Source organism: Motacilla alba, unplaced genomic scaffold (assembly GCF_015832195.1).
Source record: "Motacilla alba alba isolate MOTALB_02 unplaced genomic scaffold, Motacilla_alba_V1.0_pri HiC_scaffold_50, whole genome shotgun sequence".
Classification (NCBI taxonomy): domain Eukaryota; kingdom Metazoa; phylum Chordata; class Aves; order Passeriformes; family Motacillidae; genus Motacilla; species Motacilla alba.
Genome location: NW_024037612.1, coordinates 215,857 through 230,562, shown reverse-complemented (window position 1 = coordinate 230,562; position 14,706 = coordinate 215,857). Strand labels below are relative to the sequence as shown.

General features: G+C 53.3%; 1 protein-coding gene across 1 annotated transcript; it reads left to right on the top strand.

Moving 5' to 3' along the window:
- The first annotated feature begins 856 nt into the window (after positions 1-856).
- LOC119696845 (zinc finger protein 239-like) lies at positions 857-4,732 on the top strand. Its single transcript, XM_038126684.1, has 3 exons — positions 857-908; positions 1,205-2,073; positions 4,682-4,732. The coding sequence occupies exons 1-3, from the start codon at positions 857-859 to the stop codon at positions 4,730-4,732; spliced, it is 972 nt and encodes a 323-aa protein (XP_037982612.1).
- The last annotated feature ends 9,974 nt before the right edge of the window (positions 4,733-14,706 follow it).

The following is a 14,706-nucleotide window of genomic DNA, read 5'->3' as shown; positions in this document are numbered from 1 at the left end:
AGACCAAATCCAAAGTGGATTTTCTTGAACAGTAAATGTGAAGTAGAGAGAGAGATGGAAAGAAAGAGAAAAGGGGGGAGAGCAAGGCAGGGGCAGGGACAGAGACCTCCCCTGGGGCATGGCAAGTGTGACATTGTGGCCTTCCCGGGGTGGGGGTTTTACACCTGAGCCAGTTTGGGTAAGGGCGGTGGTGTTCACCCCCCTGAGCAGGGATTGCCCCGCTGTTTCAGGTTGCAATGTAAGATGTAACCAAAAGCATGTTTACAATCACCATCTTCATAAACTGCTATAAACAGGCGGGGCAGTGCTCTTGATCTCTTCCATGACTCACCCCTGATAACACCCTCCAGGGGCTCTCTTCTGTTAATGGGCCATGGAGTGTCACTGCAGGACTGATCAAATTCCATCATCCCATTGTGGGATGCTCCGCCCAGGGGGAGGAACCAAGCATTCCTACCTGGATATAAGCTGAGACTTCCAACACCAGGAGCACCTTGCCCACTGGATTCCCAGAGGACAAGAGCTCCATAACCAGCACTGGACTTTCAGAGGAAGACCAGACCCTTCTACTGGATCACTGCTTGACAGAATCACATTCATCACTCCAACAGGACTGCAGCCACCATTTGATCAGACTGCTCCACCACCCTGACCAAGAGGGTATCAGGTTATATCCTGACTCTGTCAGTTTCAGGCAGTGTTTCTGTATCATTGCCTTGATCTTAATTTTCTTGTTAAATTGTAATTCTGTCTTAGACTCTCCCCCAGGTTTGCCTTCAAATCAATCCAAAACTCAATGTACTCATCCCTTGTTTTCCTCCCAAAACAGGATTTCCCATTCCCAAACCTTAACCAGATGGAGGAGGAGGCTGTGAGGAAGACAAAGACGCTGTGGAACACTGAGGCAGGTGAGGAAGAAGTCAGTGCCCCCTTCCCCCTCTCTCCTGCTCCATCTCCCAGCCCAGCATGGCCCCCGGCTGCAGGACAACCCTGCTGCCAACGCCGTCCTGCTGGGGATGCACTGGCAGGATCTCCTTCCCCTTCCCTCTGGCACAGAGGCAAATCCCATCCTCTCCTTGTCCTTCCTCCCCCAGACAAGGAGCTGAGGATGGAGACCAGGGAGGACAAATCCCCACAGCAGAACCTCCTGGAAGAGGCCGTTTTGAGCAGCTCCAGGGCACAGGAATCCAATGGGGAAAAAAAGCCGTGGAGATCCCGCAGAATGAGGGGCTCCAAACCCAGCCCAGGGTGCTTGAGGAGGAAAGACCCACCCTGTGCCAGGAAGGTGGACAGAGATTCAGCCACAGCTCGGAGCTGGTGGTCCATGAGCAGCTTCACGATGGGGAGAAGCCCTACAAGTGCTTGGAGTGTGGGAAGAGCTTCAGGCAGAGCTCTGACCTGATCTGCCACCAGATGATCCACACTGGGGAATGGGCCTACAATTGTAGGGAATGTGGAAAGGGCTGCAGCTGCAGCTCCGCACTCATCATCCACCAACGCATCCACTCCGAGGAGAGGCCCTACGAGTGTTCTGAGTGTGGGAAGAGGTTCCAGATCAGATCCCTTCTCCTCCAGCACCAGCGGATGCACACGGATGAGAGGCCCTTCCGCTGCCCCGACTGCAGGATGGGCTTCAAGCACAACTCCCACCTCATCAGGCACTGGCGCATCCACACTGAGGAGAGGCCCTACAAGTGTGGGAAATGTGGGATGAGCTTCGGATCGAGCTCCAGCCTGATTCACCACCAGAGGATCCACACCAGAGAATGGCCCTATGGGTGTGGGAAATGTGGGATGAGCTTCAGCTGCAGCTCCGATGTGATCCACCACCAGAGGATCCACAGTGGGGAAAAGCCATACCAGTGTGGGGAATGTGGGATGACCTTCAGCCGGAGGGCCCACCTGATCATCCACCAAATGATCCACACTGAGGAGAGGCCCTACGAGTGTCCCGAGTGTCCGAAGAGGTTTCAGACCAGCTCCAGTCTCCTCCAGCATCAGCGGATTCACACAGAGGAGAGGCCCTTCCGCTGCCCCGACTGCGGGAAGGGCTTCAAGCAAAACTTCAATCTCGTCAGGCACCGGCGCATCCACACTGGGGAGAGGCTCTACGAGTGTCCCCAGTGTGGGAAGAGTTTCACCCAGAGCTCTACTTTGATCAGACACCAATGGAGGCACCGGTAAGAGAAGCCCTGCAAACGCCCCAGCTGCAGGAAGAGCTTTGTGCAGTGCCCCAACTTCATCCCCATTGGAGGACCCACGTTGGGAAGAGCCCTGATTACCCACATTCCCCATGCTCCTTGTTGGCAAGACACCTGGCTGGTGGTCTCCACGTCCTTCTGTGTAGCAGGCCCAGGGCCTGCACGGGCTTCCTGGTGTTCAGCAGCCTAAGATAGGAAATGATGAGTCATGATGACTGGACCTTAGAAGCCCCGCTCTTCCGCCTTTGGACCCTTGCTTATCTCTCTGTAAGACTATAGGTCACTTTCCTTTGGACCCTTACTATTGGACAATTTCTAAAACCCCTGTAACCTATATAAAGGGCTACTTTTGCCCAGCTTGTTAGAAGAGCTGTCCCTGGGAACCTTCGTAGGAGATCCTAATAAAGACTTTCCTGCAGAACCTCACACGGCGCTTCTCCTCTCTCTCCCTGCGTCTGCCTGCCTGCAGCACCAAGCAAGCTAAGGGCTGAAATCACACAATGAGCTGATAATCACTAAAGAGATGGTATCACTTAAGCTTGCTAAGGTAGCCTGCGGCTGACACCTGTCTAGGAACTCAGACAAGCCATGACGAGCAGCGCTGCGCTATCCGGATTCATTGCAGCCCGCTGGGACACCCCGAAACCCAGCAGAAGCCACATTAGTTCTGTGCCACTGTCATACTTATAAAATGTTTCCTCCTTCCAACAAATGTAAATCCACCCTCATTCATTTGAAACATACTGACTCTTGTTCTGTCACTGCAAGATTTGGGAGAAAACAACTTTGACCAAAATTTTCCCATTTTCACAGATCTTGGGAAGGAACCCAAAATTCTCGCAGTATGGGGTTTGGAGGCCTCATAAGCAGCAGGTAGAGGCTGATGGCTCTGGGCTCAGTGGTGTGGCAACTGAGGACAGAACAGGAGTAGCCTGGCAGGGATTGAAGGGTGGTTTCAGAGATCCTGGAGCTTTTCTTCATAGAGGATATAAGCATGAGAAGGAAACAATGGCACCAAGGGCAGCTGGGGAGGCCCAGACTGAACCCCAGGAGAAAGGAATTTCCCTGCCAGGGCAGGGGCTGTAGTGCAGCACATGCCCCAGAAGGAGCCTGGAGCAGCCCAAGGCTTTGTGTGGGCAGGCAGAGGCAGGCAGGAGGCAGAGCTGTCAGCAAAGGAAGGGGCCAGCCAGGTGGGACAGCCGGGGGATGGCAACAGCCTGAAGGACAGAGGCACATGTTTGCTCAGCATCAGAGACACCTTTCCCTTGCTTGTCCCTACCTGTCATCACTGCCTGCAGTGTTCTGCTCTGCCTGGAACCTGTGGACACTTTTTCAGTCCTGTCCTTCAGAAGGATCTATTTAATGCATGAGAAACTTCTGTGTTTCAATATATTTTTGACTTTTGAGAAGTTTTTTGAGCACACTCTGAGGGACTGAGTCTGATGCAAATGGCACCAAAGCCCCCACAGGGTCATTAAAGTCCTTGTGCTGTGTCTGTGCTGCTGAGCTGGGCCGGGCTCCTGGCCCAGAGGCAGCTCCTGGCAAGGGCAGCGCTGCAGAGAGACAGCTCTGGCCAGGAGCAGCTCCTGGGCACAGCCCAGCAGGGCTGGGGCACTGCCAGGGCAGCTCAGGGACACGAGCAGGGCACAGACAGAGCTCACAGGGGCTCAGCACTGGCAGGGGCTGTGGCATGTCCCAGAGGGGGCTGTGTAACAGCAGCACCTCTGTGGCTGTGCCATGGAGGCAGAGAGCAGCTGTGATGTCAGCAAGGGGCTGTGTGACAGCACAGAGTGGGCTGTGTGAGGACACAGACTGGGCTATGACATCACAGAGTTTGTTGTGGGAGGTCATCGAGCTACACCAACATAGAAGGGAATTTGTGACATCACAGAGCAGGCTGTGACATCATGACATGGCTGTATGGCATCATAGAGCCGGCTGTGAGGTCAAAGTGTGTGCTATGACATTAGAGAGTGACAGTATGACATCACAGAGAGGGTTTTGTGACATCACAGAGGGGGTTGTGACATCACAGAGCTGTCTGTGCCATCAGAGAATATGGTGTGAGGCCATAGAGCAGATCCTGCCATCATAGAGGGTGGCTCTGTGACATCAGAGAGTGGGTTCTGACATCACTGGGTGGCTGTGTAACATCATAGAGCAGGCTGTGACATCACAGAACAGGCAGTGACATCACATGGTGACTTTCTGACATCACAAAGTCTTCTGTGACATCACAGCACAGCTTTATGATATTCCAGGGTGACATCCCAGAGCTGGCTCTGTGACATCACATTAGGGCTGTGTGACATCATAGGGGAACTGTGTTGCATGACATGTGCTGTGTGACATCACAGGCACTGTGTGAGGTCACTGGGGAGGTCACTCTGCCCCAGCCCCCCCTCACAGTTCCCCCAGAGCAGTCCAACGCTGCTCATGCACAGAGGGGTCCCCTGACCCCCAGGTCCCCCTGCCCCCAGTGCCACAGCCTCCCCCAGAGGATGTTCCACGAGATCAACCTCAGAGCCTGACACAGGGACAGGGAGCCCGGGGCTGTGGGAAGTGGAACAGCGGGACACGACCCCCCCGGCAGCATCCCGATGTCCCCCAGGGCCAGAGCCTGGGCCAGGGCTCCTTCACCCTGTTCTGAACAAGGGCTTGAGAGCGCTGAAAAAATCCCCAGCAAGGGATCAGCAAAAACCAGATTTAATATTAAGCAACAGCACCACAAAGTTCCTTGGCAAGAGTCACTCTGCTCCTGACTGGACACTTCAGGCACACCAAGGAAACAAAGCAACAACAAAACCAAACCAAATCCAGGCAATCAAACCAGAAATGAGCCGAGAACTGTCCCTCTGTGTGTGTGTGTGACAAAAGGACAGTGAGGAAAGGATAAAAGAAATACCGCCCAAAAGCTGAACAGAGCTCAAACTTAAAAGGACTTAACTTACACCTTAACCTTAAGTGATAGTTTCAACGTCACAATTTAGCAAAAGAACAGCACTGAACAGTATTAAACCTAACTTACAACCTATGACTCAGCAATTTAACAGAGGAATAGCTGTATTCCTCTGTTTCACTTAGCTAATAACTTACCTTATATTAAACTTAACAACATAGCAAAAGAACAACTCTTAGCAGCATTTCACTTAGCTTGGACCTCATGACTTAACCTTACTTACTGATATCTGGATATCTGACTGACTCAGCTATCCAAGGCACTCAAGCCCCTCAGAGAGCAGCATTTCTGCCCCATTTCCCCAGCACAGGCACTCCTGTCTGCACACAGACACCATAGAGTCAGTGCAAGGCACCTGTGAGAAATTCCCCTGAGGGCAGGGAAATGCTCACTGGGGAGGTTTTGGCATCTCCCCAGCGGGCAAAGGGTTGAGCCTGGAGGAGTGGGGGGATCGGCCCAGGCTCTGTCGCTGTTCAGGGATCCCCGAGTGCAGCAAACGGGAGAGTTCCTGGCTGGGAGAGGCCCCACTCAGAGGGAGTCGCTGGCCCAGGAGAGCTCCAAGGGGCTCCTTTTGGAGCGCTGTTTGTAGGGCCCCAAGAGAGGGGCTTCAGTCCCAGCAATGGTTCATCCTGGCCGCACTCGGCATCAGCAGCTTTCTTTGGCAGTGTGAGAACAGGGATTTTGTGCCACTGAGGGAACAAAACCAGTTCCCAGGGCTGCTCCTACAGACACCAGGAGCTCCTTGGGCAGCAGCAGTTCCTGGGGCAGCCAGTGTTTGTGGTGAGCTGCAGAGGAGCTGAGCCCAGGGGCTGTTGGCCCAGGCCGAGGCCCAAGGAGCATTTCTCAGCTGGCACGGTGGCCTGAGAAGGGGAGGGGGGAATGCAGCAGCACAGGGCCCATGGAACCAAGGGACCATTGTGACACTGTGGGGCTCTGTGAGACCAAGAGACCATTGTGACACTGTGTGGCTCCATGGAGTGTAGGGATCTGTGTGACACTGCGAGGCTCCATCAAACCAAGGGGCCACTGTGACACTGTGGGACCCCATGGTCTCACAATGGTGCCAAAGGTGTATTGTGACATTGCAAGGCCTCATGGAACCATGGAAAGATCATTAGGACCAATCACAGCCTCATGGAACCAAGTGGTCATAGTGACACTGTGGGGCACCATGGCACCCTGGAGACCATTGTGACACTGAGGGGACTCATGGAATCATGGAGACCGTTGTGATGCTATGAGGATCCCTGGAATAACCAAAGCATTGTGACACTGTGAGGCCTCATGGAACCAGTGAGAGCATTGTGACCCTGGGGGTCCCCACAGAACCAAGAGCACCATTGTGATACTGTGGGGCCTCGTGAAACCAAGAGGCCTTTGTGACACTGCAGGGCTGCATGGAACCAAAGTTCCATTGTGACGTTGCAGGGCCTCGTGTTATCAGCGGACCACTGTGACACTGGGACACCAAAGGACACCATTGTGACACTGCAGGGCTGCATGGAACCAAAGCTCCAGGGGGACAAAGAGGGGCCCCCTGTCATCAATGGTCCATTGTGACTCTGTGGAGCCAAAGGAGACCATTGTGACACTTCAAGGCCTCATGGGATCGTTGGAATCATTGTGTTGGCCTCCCAGGGGCCACCTGACTGGTCCAGCTGACCTTGGAACATTGAGGGTCTCTTCTCATCTGCTTCTGAAACACTGGGGCTCCGTGCTTTCCTTCCCAATGGAAAAGATCTGTCCTTCTCCAGGCATACATGGGCAGAATTGGGATTTCATCACCAAATGCCCTTATACCCAGAGATTGTTCCCACAGGAATATTGCCAGGACAAGTCTGGCTGGCAATGGCTTAGTGAGGATCACCTCCTGTCTGCCCCCAAAACACTGGGGAGGGCTCGGTGCTATCCTTCCTATGGGAAAGAACTGTCCTGCTTCTCCAGGCACCCATGGCTGAGATTGGGATTCCACCACCAAAATTCCCTATATCCAAAGACTGCTCCCAGACAAAATCTGTCATTGCTGACAAGTCTGGCTGGCCTTGGACTAGTGAGGCTCTCACCTGCCTTCCAAACACTGGGGCTCTCTGCTTTCCTTCCTATGGAAAAGAAGAACTGTCCTTCTTGGCCAGGTGCCCATGGCCAGATTTGGGATGACACCTCGAACATTGCCTGTTGTGACACACTGGAGGAGATTGTTGGATCAAAACATTTTGTGTGTGGGGAGGAAGGGGCAGGTCCAGCCTTGCCCTGCCCTGGAAGCCCAGCACTGCCCTGCCCTGGAACCCCAATCCCCCCAGAGCCTCTATCCCAGCCCAGCAGTGGCTGCCAGTCCCTGGCACAGCACAGGCAATGCTCCACAGCCACCTCTGCAGCCCCCAGCCCAGCTCCTGAGGGACCAAATGAGCCCAAGCCCTACCTGGGGGAAGGGCCCAGGAAGACCAAGGGGTATTGAAGGCTGACCACAAGGCAAGCACACATCTTGACCCTACCTCCTCTTGGAATTTCCATCTGAACACCGCTGGAATCCAGGAGTTGGTAGCTGTAGGTTTGCTTCTCTGTATCTTTTAGTCTTTCTCTCTTTCAGTGTTTTTTCATCTAATAACCCCCCCCAGCAAATTTTGAGTGACTTAAAATTGAACAGGCTTAGAGTTTGTCAAGTTGAATGGGCCAAGTCAATGCTTTGAGAAGTGTTTTTTGTTGATTTAATGTCATACAAAACCTTTTGCCAAAGTTTCTCTGATTTTCTAAGGTTTCCAGTAAAGGCTGTTTTGTATTTTTGAGCTCCTGAGAATCTCTTGTTGGTATTTCTCCAGTATTGGTATTTCCCAACCGAGAGTACACAAACAATTGTAATTCCTTTTGGTATTTCCTTGTTGGTATTTCTCCAGTACTTGGTATTTCCCAACCCAGAGTACACAAACAATTGTAATTCCTTTTGAATGTCTCATTGAGAGAGTTTTTTAGTGGATGGCAGTCAGGGCTTGTGTGTCCTGCTTGGCACAGCCCAGGCAGGGCTTTCACAGCCACATTCCACACTCCATTTCCCAGCTGGAGCCGCTGGTGCCCCTGAGTTGTGCTGCCCCAGCCCCAGGGACGCTCTCCTTGTCTGCCCATTCCCCCACGGGCTCTGGCCAGGGATGGCCTCAGTGGGGGCCATTCCCCAGGGGGTCTCCATCATTCTCACCCCAGGGAATGCCTGGGGGGTCTCCCTCCCTCTCATCCCTGTGCCAGGGGGTGCTCGGGACAGTCTCTGTCCCTCGCAGCCCAGGGGATGCTCAGGGGTCTCTGTCCCCTTGTCCTGGAGGATGCTCGGGGGTTCTCCATCCCTCTGGCCTCAGGGAATGCTTGTGCAGGGCTGGGGACCAGGGGCTCTGTGTCCCTCTCACTGCTGAGGGTGCTCGGGGCTGGGGGGGCTCTCCGACCTTCTCATCCCTGGGGGGTCTCTGCCCCTCTCGGCCCTGGTGTGACCCCACCCAAACATCATCGGGATCAGAGGGACAGAGACACCCCCAAAGCCGCAGAAAGGCTGAACCTGGGATTTGGTTTGGGACTGAGGATTTAGGAAGGGGCTGGAATTGGGGCTGGGGCTGGAGTTGGGGCTGAGATTTGGATTCGAGCTGGGATTGGGGTTCAGGCTAGACATGGGATTGGCTTTAGGGCTGGGGTTGGGATTGGGTCTGGGGCTAGACGAGTCTGGGACTGGAATGAGATTAAATTCAGAACTGTGAGTGTGTCTAAACGTGAAGTGAGATTGAGACCAGGATCAGGGTCAGGTTTGGGACTGAGCTCATCCAGAGTGGGACAGTGGGGATGTCACTGCAGGATGTCCCAGGCATCGTCCCAGCCCTCCTCAGGCACCTCCAAACATGGGGGGCAGCTGGGTGTTCCTAGATCCAGGTGCTCCCATCCTGCCCCTCAATACCAGGCGAGCATTCCCTGAGGGCAGCCCTGACTGTGACCCTTGGGGCTCTGGGATCAGCCCTCACATCTCTGTGGGAGCAGCTGCAGACAGCACAAGACATTTTTTCCCCCCTCACTCTTTAGGAAGGGTGAAGCCCAGCTGCCCTTTTCTTCTGGTGCCTCCTCCTCTCCTCAGCTGAGGATGTCAAACTCCCCAGGAGCAGGAAAATCCCCATTCCCTGTTTCCTTGTGGCCAAAGCCTGGGACCGCCACTTCGAACAAAGAACTATCTGACAGCCCTGCTGAATGACACTGGGAGAAGGTTTGTGAGAAAGGGAGGAAAATGTGTTTTGATAGGAAATAAAGGTACAAAGTTATTTCTTTCTCTCCCATACATTTTCTTTCAGTTCCAGTTCTCTTTTCAGAGTGCAACCTTCTCAGCTGATTGTGTTTCTGTCCTCTTTTCTCTCCTGCCTCTCTTTGCCTGCTCTGTTTCTCTCTCAGTGTCTCTCCTGACCCAGGGCAGCTCCCACCAAAGACCCTGCCCTGATTTAATTCCCAATGCAGGAGCTACAACAGCCATGGGTGAAGTGATGAAGGCTGGCAGTGAAATGCCACTGTAGGATCTTGCTCCACTTGGCCTTTGGCTCCAACTTAAGAGCTTTGCCTTCAAGGGCAGGAACATCTTTTCCTGGCTGGGAACTGGAATTCCAGCCCCTGGGAGTGTGTGCCATGCATCCCAGACGGGCATTCCCGAGGCTCCCAGGGTGCTGCTCCTGCCGTGCCTGCCAAGGAGCTGTGCAGGGACAGGGGACAAGGTCCAGCAGCTGTGTTGCTTCTGCAGTGCCAAAAGAGCCCCTGGCTCCATGAGTTCCGCACTGCCAACAGCGGTTCCTTGGTTCCCATGATGCCCTGCTATGTCACCATGGATATTTGGTGTCATGAAGTTCTCCAGTGTCACAATGGCCTCCCTTGCTCCATGAGCTTCCACAGTGTCACAATGGACTCCTTGGATGGGCAGTGTCAGCATGGACCATTGGCTCCATGCAGCTCCGCTGGGTCACCATGGACTCCTTGGTTCCATGAGGTTCTGGGGGTGTCTCCATGGTCTCCTTGGATCCACAGTGTCACAATGGACCACCGAATCCATGTGGCCCTGCTGTGTCACCATGGCCCCTTGGTTCCATGGGACCCCAGGGCCACAATTGACTCCTGGCTTCCACGTCACCCCCTCAATGTCAAAATGGCCCCTTTGTTCCATGAGGAACACAAACGTTTTGTAGAAACATTGAGCAAATCCTGCTTAACACACCAGGGAATATCTGTTTGCATTCAAGAGAGAGGTTGAAGGTGAGGAAGGCACCAGCAGCTTCCATCTGGAACAGAGATCCAGGGAAAGGACAGGGACAGACAATTCAGCTGCAAGATTCAGAGGATTCTGCTTCCAGAGATCATTTCTGCTCACACTGTCCCTGGCAGAAAGGTGACACCATTCCAGGCAGCCTAGACTGAGCAGCTGGTTCCTGAGTAGAGTTCGTTGTTCAGAAAACCTGCTCAAGCTTTTCCATTCCTTTCCCTGCCAACAGGAAAACTTCTCCTGGGCCTGTGTGCAGGCAGAGCCCTGAGGAGAGCAGGTGGCACATGGTGCAATGGGCTGGGCCATGGAGCTGCAGAGCTCAGGGGACAAGGTTCTGCTGCAGGGCACAGGGATGTCAGTGCCAGCTGGGCCATGTCAGACATGGTGAGGCTGGGGGTGAGGAGCAGCTTGTCCAAACAGGGTCAGCCCTCAAGGCACTCATTCTTCTCCCTGCCCAGACCTCCTAAGGAGACACTCAGCATCAAGATCACCTGGGGAACGCTCCTATCAGCTCTTCTCTGAACTGGAAAATAAAAAAAATACCCACTTGATTTAAGAAAAAAAGTCATGAGGTGCACTTTAAAATCTTTCTCCTTAATGGAACTCCAAACTGACTCCAATGAGCTGCACAAGCCCTGGAGAACTGAACACCACTGAAGGAAGACAAAGAGCCCCCAAGGGCTTTCTGTATTTTAATGGTCCCCAAGGTGGATTAGGGGCTGAGTCCAGCACCCTCAGGCACTGAGAGAAGGCTGAAGAAGCTGCTCAGGAGTCAGAAGCAAAACTCCAAGTCCCTTGGCGCATCACTGAGCCCCACTGAGGGCCGGGAGTGCCAAAGGCTCCCCAGGGACTGCTGAGAGCAGATCCTTGAGGCCAGGACTGCAGGCAGCCCAAGGCTCTGGGCAGGCAACTGCAATGCTGAGCAAGGCCTGGGCTGCTTGGGGGAAGCAGAAAGGCCAAGCCCTGAGCCCAGCCTGGCACAGCAGGGCCTGTCCCTCACGGGTGCCTTGGGGCTGTTTGTGGGGCAGTGGGATGTGAGGGGCAGTGAGGACAAATGCCATCAACTTGTGTGACACTCCAGATCCTCATGGAACCAAGGGGCCAGTGGGACACTGTGGGAAGTTGTGGAACCAAGGGGATCATTGTGGCACTGTTGGGGCCCATGGAACCAAGGGGCCCCAGTAGGACAGTCTGGGGCCTCATGGAAACAAGAGGCCATTGTGAGCCTGCAAGGCTGCAACACCCCTGAACACTGAAATGCTGGGGGCAACCAAAGGCTCCTTGACTTGAGTTCAGTGCACAGGAGAAACACCAACCAGATATTCTCAACCCGGGCAGATGCAAAGAATATTCTTGGTAGGCAGAGGTCCACAAGGATCATCAAGTCCAGCTCTTAAGTGAATGGCCCACACAGGGATTGAAGCCACAACCTCAGTGATACCAGCACCATGCTCTAACCAAATGAGCTAAGATATCAAAATGACACAAAATTTTACTGGCAAAATACAGGCAGTCAAGGAACTTTGGCAAAGGTTTAAACACAACATCCACTTCAACATAGAACTCTTATTATAGTGTTAACTTCATTAGCTTAGCCCATTTAACCTAAAAACATTAACACTTTTGATGTTAAGTTACCCAAAAATGTTTCAGGTAAGGAGGATTAGGAGAAAAAAGAGAGAACAGCAGCAAGACAAAAGATCTATACAAAGACAAACACATAGGCACCAGCTGCTCAGGTTCCAGCATCACAAACAGAAGAACCCCGAGAGAAGACAGGATCCAGACCATGGGCTGGCCTCGTGCTCTGGTTTTAAACCCCCTGGGCCTCCATGGGCCCGCCCCTGGGGTGGGACTGCCAGGTGCCTGTCCAATCAGAGTCAGGGCAGCACAGGTGCTTCTAGTGTGTGATTGATTGACAGCTCAGCCAATCAGAGCTGGGTTAGCACTGCCCCTGCAGTGTGATTGACAGCTGTGCCAGGCCAGGGCTGGGGGCGGGGCTCTGTCCCACCACAAACCAAGGCCTGACCCGGCCCTGGCCCCACACAGGCATTCCGAGCATCCCAAGGTGTCTCGGGACATCGATCTCATCCAGCCTCTGACAGCGACCACAGTGACACTACGGAACCTCATGGAACCATGGGTCAGTTGTGACAATGGAGATGCAAGGAAACTGTGATGAGACTGTGGAACCTCATGAAATCAAGGAGACCATTGTGCAACTCAGGGGCCCCATAGGAGCAAGGGTCGATGATCAAACAGTGGGGCCCATAGAAACAAGGAGCCATTGTGACACAGCGGGGCTGCATGGAGCCAAGGGACCCTTGTGACTCTGTTGGGCCTCATGAAACCAAGAAAACATTGTGACATTGCAAGACTTCATGGAATCAAGGAGACCTTTGTGACAGTATGGGGCTCCATGAAATCAAGGGAACATGGAACAGGTCTGCTTGGTTTGGCCTCCTGGGAGCTGTCTAACAAGTCCCACTGAATTTGGCATGTCAGGGGCCACTTCCCATCTGACTGTGAAGCACTGGGGCTTCGTGCTTTTCTTCCTATAGAACAGAACTGTCTTTCTTGTCTAGGCTCCCATGACTGACATTAGGATTCCACCTCTAAAATTCCCTACACCCAAGGGTTGCTCCCAGATGAAATCTGCCAATACAGTCAAGTCTGGCTGGCCTTGGCTTCTGGTGACTGCCTCTCATCTGCCCCTGCACCACTGGGGCTCGCTTGTTTCCTTCCTATGGAGACCATGGTGACACTGTGGGGCCTTGTGGAACCAAGGGGCCATGGTGACACTGCAGGCCCTTATGGAGCCTGTTATACTGTAGGAACTTCTGGAACCAAGGGGACCATTGTGACACTGTGTGTATCATGGATCCAAGGGGCCACTGTGACCCTGTGGGGGGCCTCATGGAACCAAGGACATCTTTGTGGCTCTGTTGGGCTGCATGGTCTCACAGGGCCAGTGTGAAGCAGCAGGGCTTTGTGGAACCAAGAGGCCATTGCTGCATTTCAGGGCCTCGTGGAGCCAAAGGGCCATTGTGATTCTGCAGGGCCCCATGGAATCATGGAGACCCTTGTGACACTGTGGGGCCCCATGGAACCAAAGGGCCATTGTGACCCTGCAGGGCCTCATGGAAGGAAGGGGCCACTGTGACACTATGGGAACTTGTGGAACCAAGGGGATCATTGTTGCACCACTGGAGCCAATGGAACCAAGGGGCCATGGTGATACAGCAGGGCTTAATGGAACTCAAAGACCATTATGGCACTGTGGGGCCTTGTGGAACCATGGAGACCATTAAGATCCTTAAGGACTTGGGTAACCAAGGGGCCGTTATGGTGCCACAGGACATCATGGAAGCAAGAGAACCATTGTGACATTGCAAGGCGTCAGGGAAGCAAGGAGCCATTGTGACACTGCAGGGCCCTGTGGAACCAAGGGAACGCGAAATAGCTGTGGCTGCCTTGGCCTCTCAGGGGTCACCTGGCAGGTCTGGCTGACCTTGGAAAGTGGAAGGCCACTCCCATCTGCCCCTGAAACACTGGGGCTCTGGGCTTTCCATCTTATGGAAAAGAACTGTCCATCTTTTCCAGGTATCCATGGCCAAACTTAGGATTCCACCTCCAAATTTCTGTATATCCAAGGATTGCTGCCAGACAAAAGCTGCCAGGACAGACAGGTCTGGCTGGTCTTTGATTCCTGAGGGCCAGCACTCACCTGTTTTCCAAACACTGGAAAGGGTTCTGTGCTTTTCTTTTTATGGGAGAAAAATATCCCTCTTCTCTGGGCACAAATGTCTAAAATTAGGACTCTGCATTCATAATTTTGAATATCCAAGAATTGCTCCAAGCAAATCTGCCAGGACAGACAGGCCAGGCTTGCCTTGGCCTCTGGTGGCTGCTGTTCATCAGCTCCTGAAACATGAGGGCTCTGTGGTTTCCTTTCTATGGAGACCAATGTGACACTTGGTGGCTTTGTGAAATGAAGGGGCCATTGTGGCACTGCAGAGTACCATGGATCCAAGGGACCACTGTGACCTTGTGGGGCCTCGTGGAAGCAAGGATTGTTATGCTAAGTTGTCCAAGTTCTGCTTCCTTATTGGTTACTTGTTTCCCCTCTATGGTTATTGTCGTAGAGTGTTCTACCCCCAAGTGTATCTATTGTTGCTTCCCCTTTATCTCAGGTCTTTGGATCCCACCACTTGTACTGTGCTTGACTTCTCCACGTTTGTTGTTTTTCGCCTCGTTATTAAAGATCTTTTTGGGCAACTCCATTG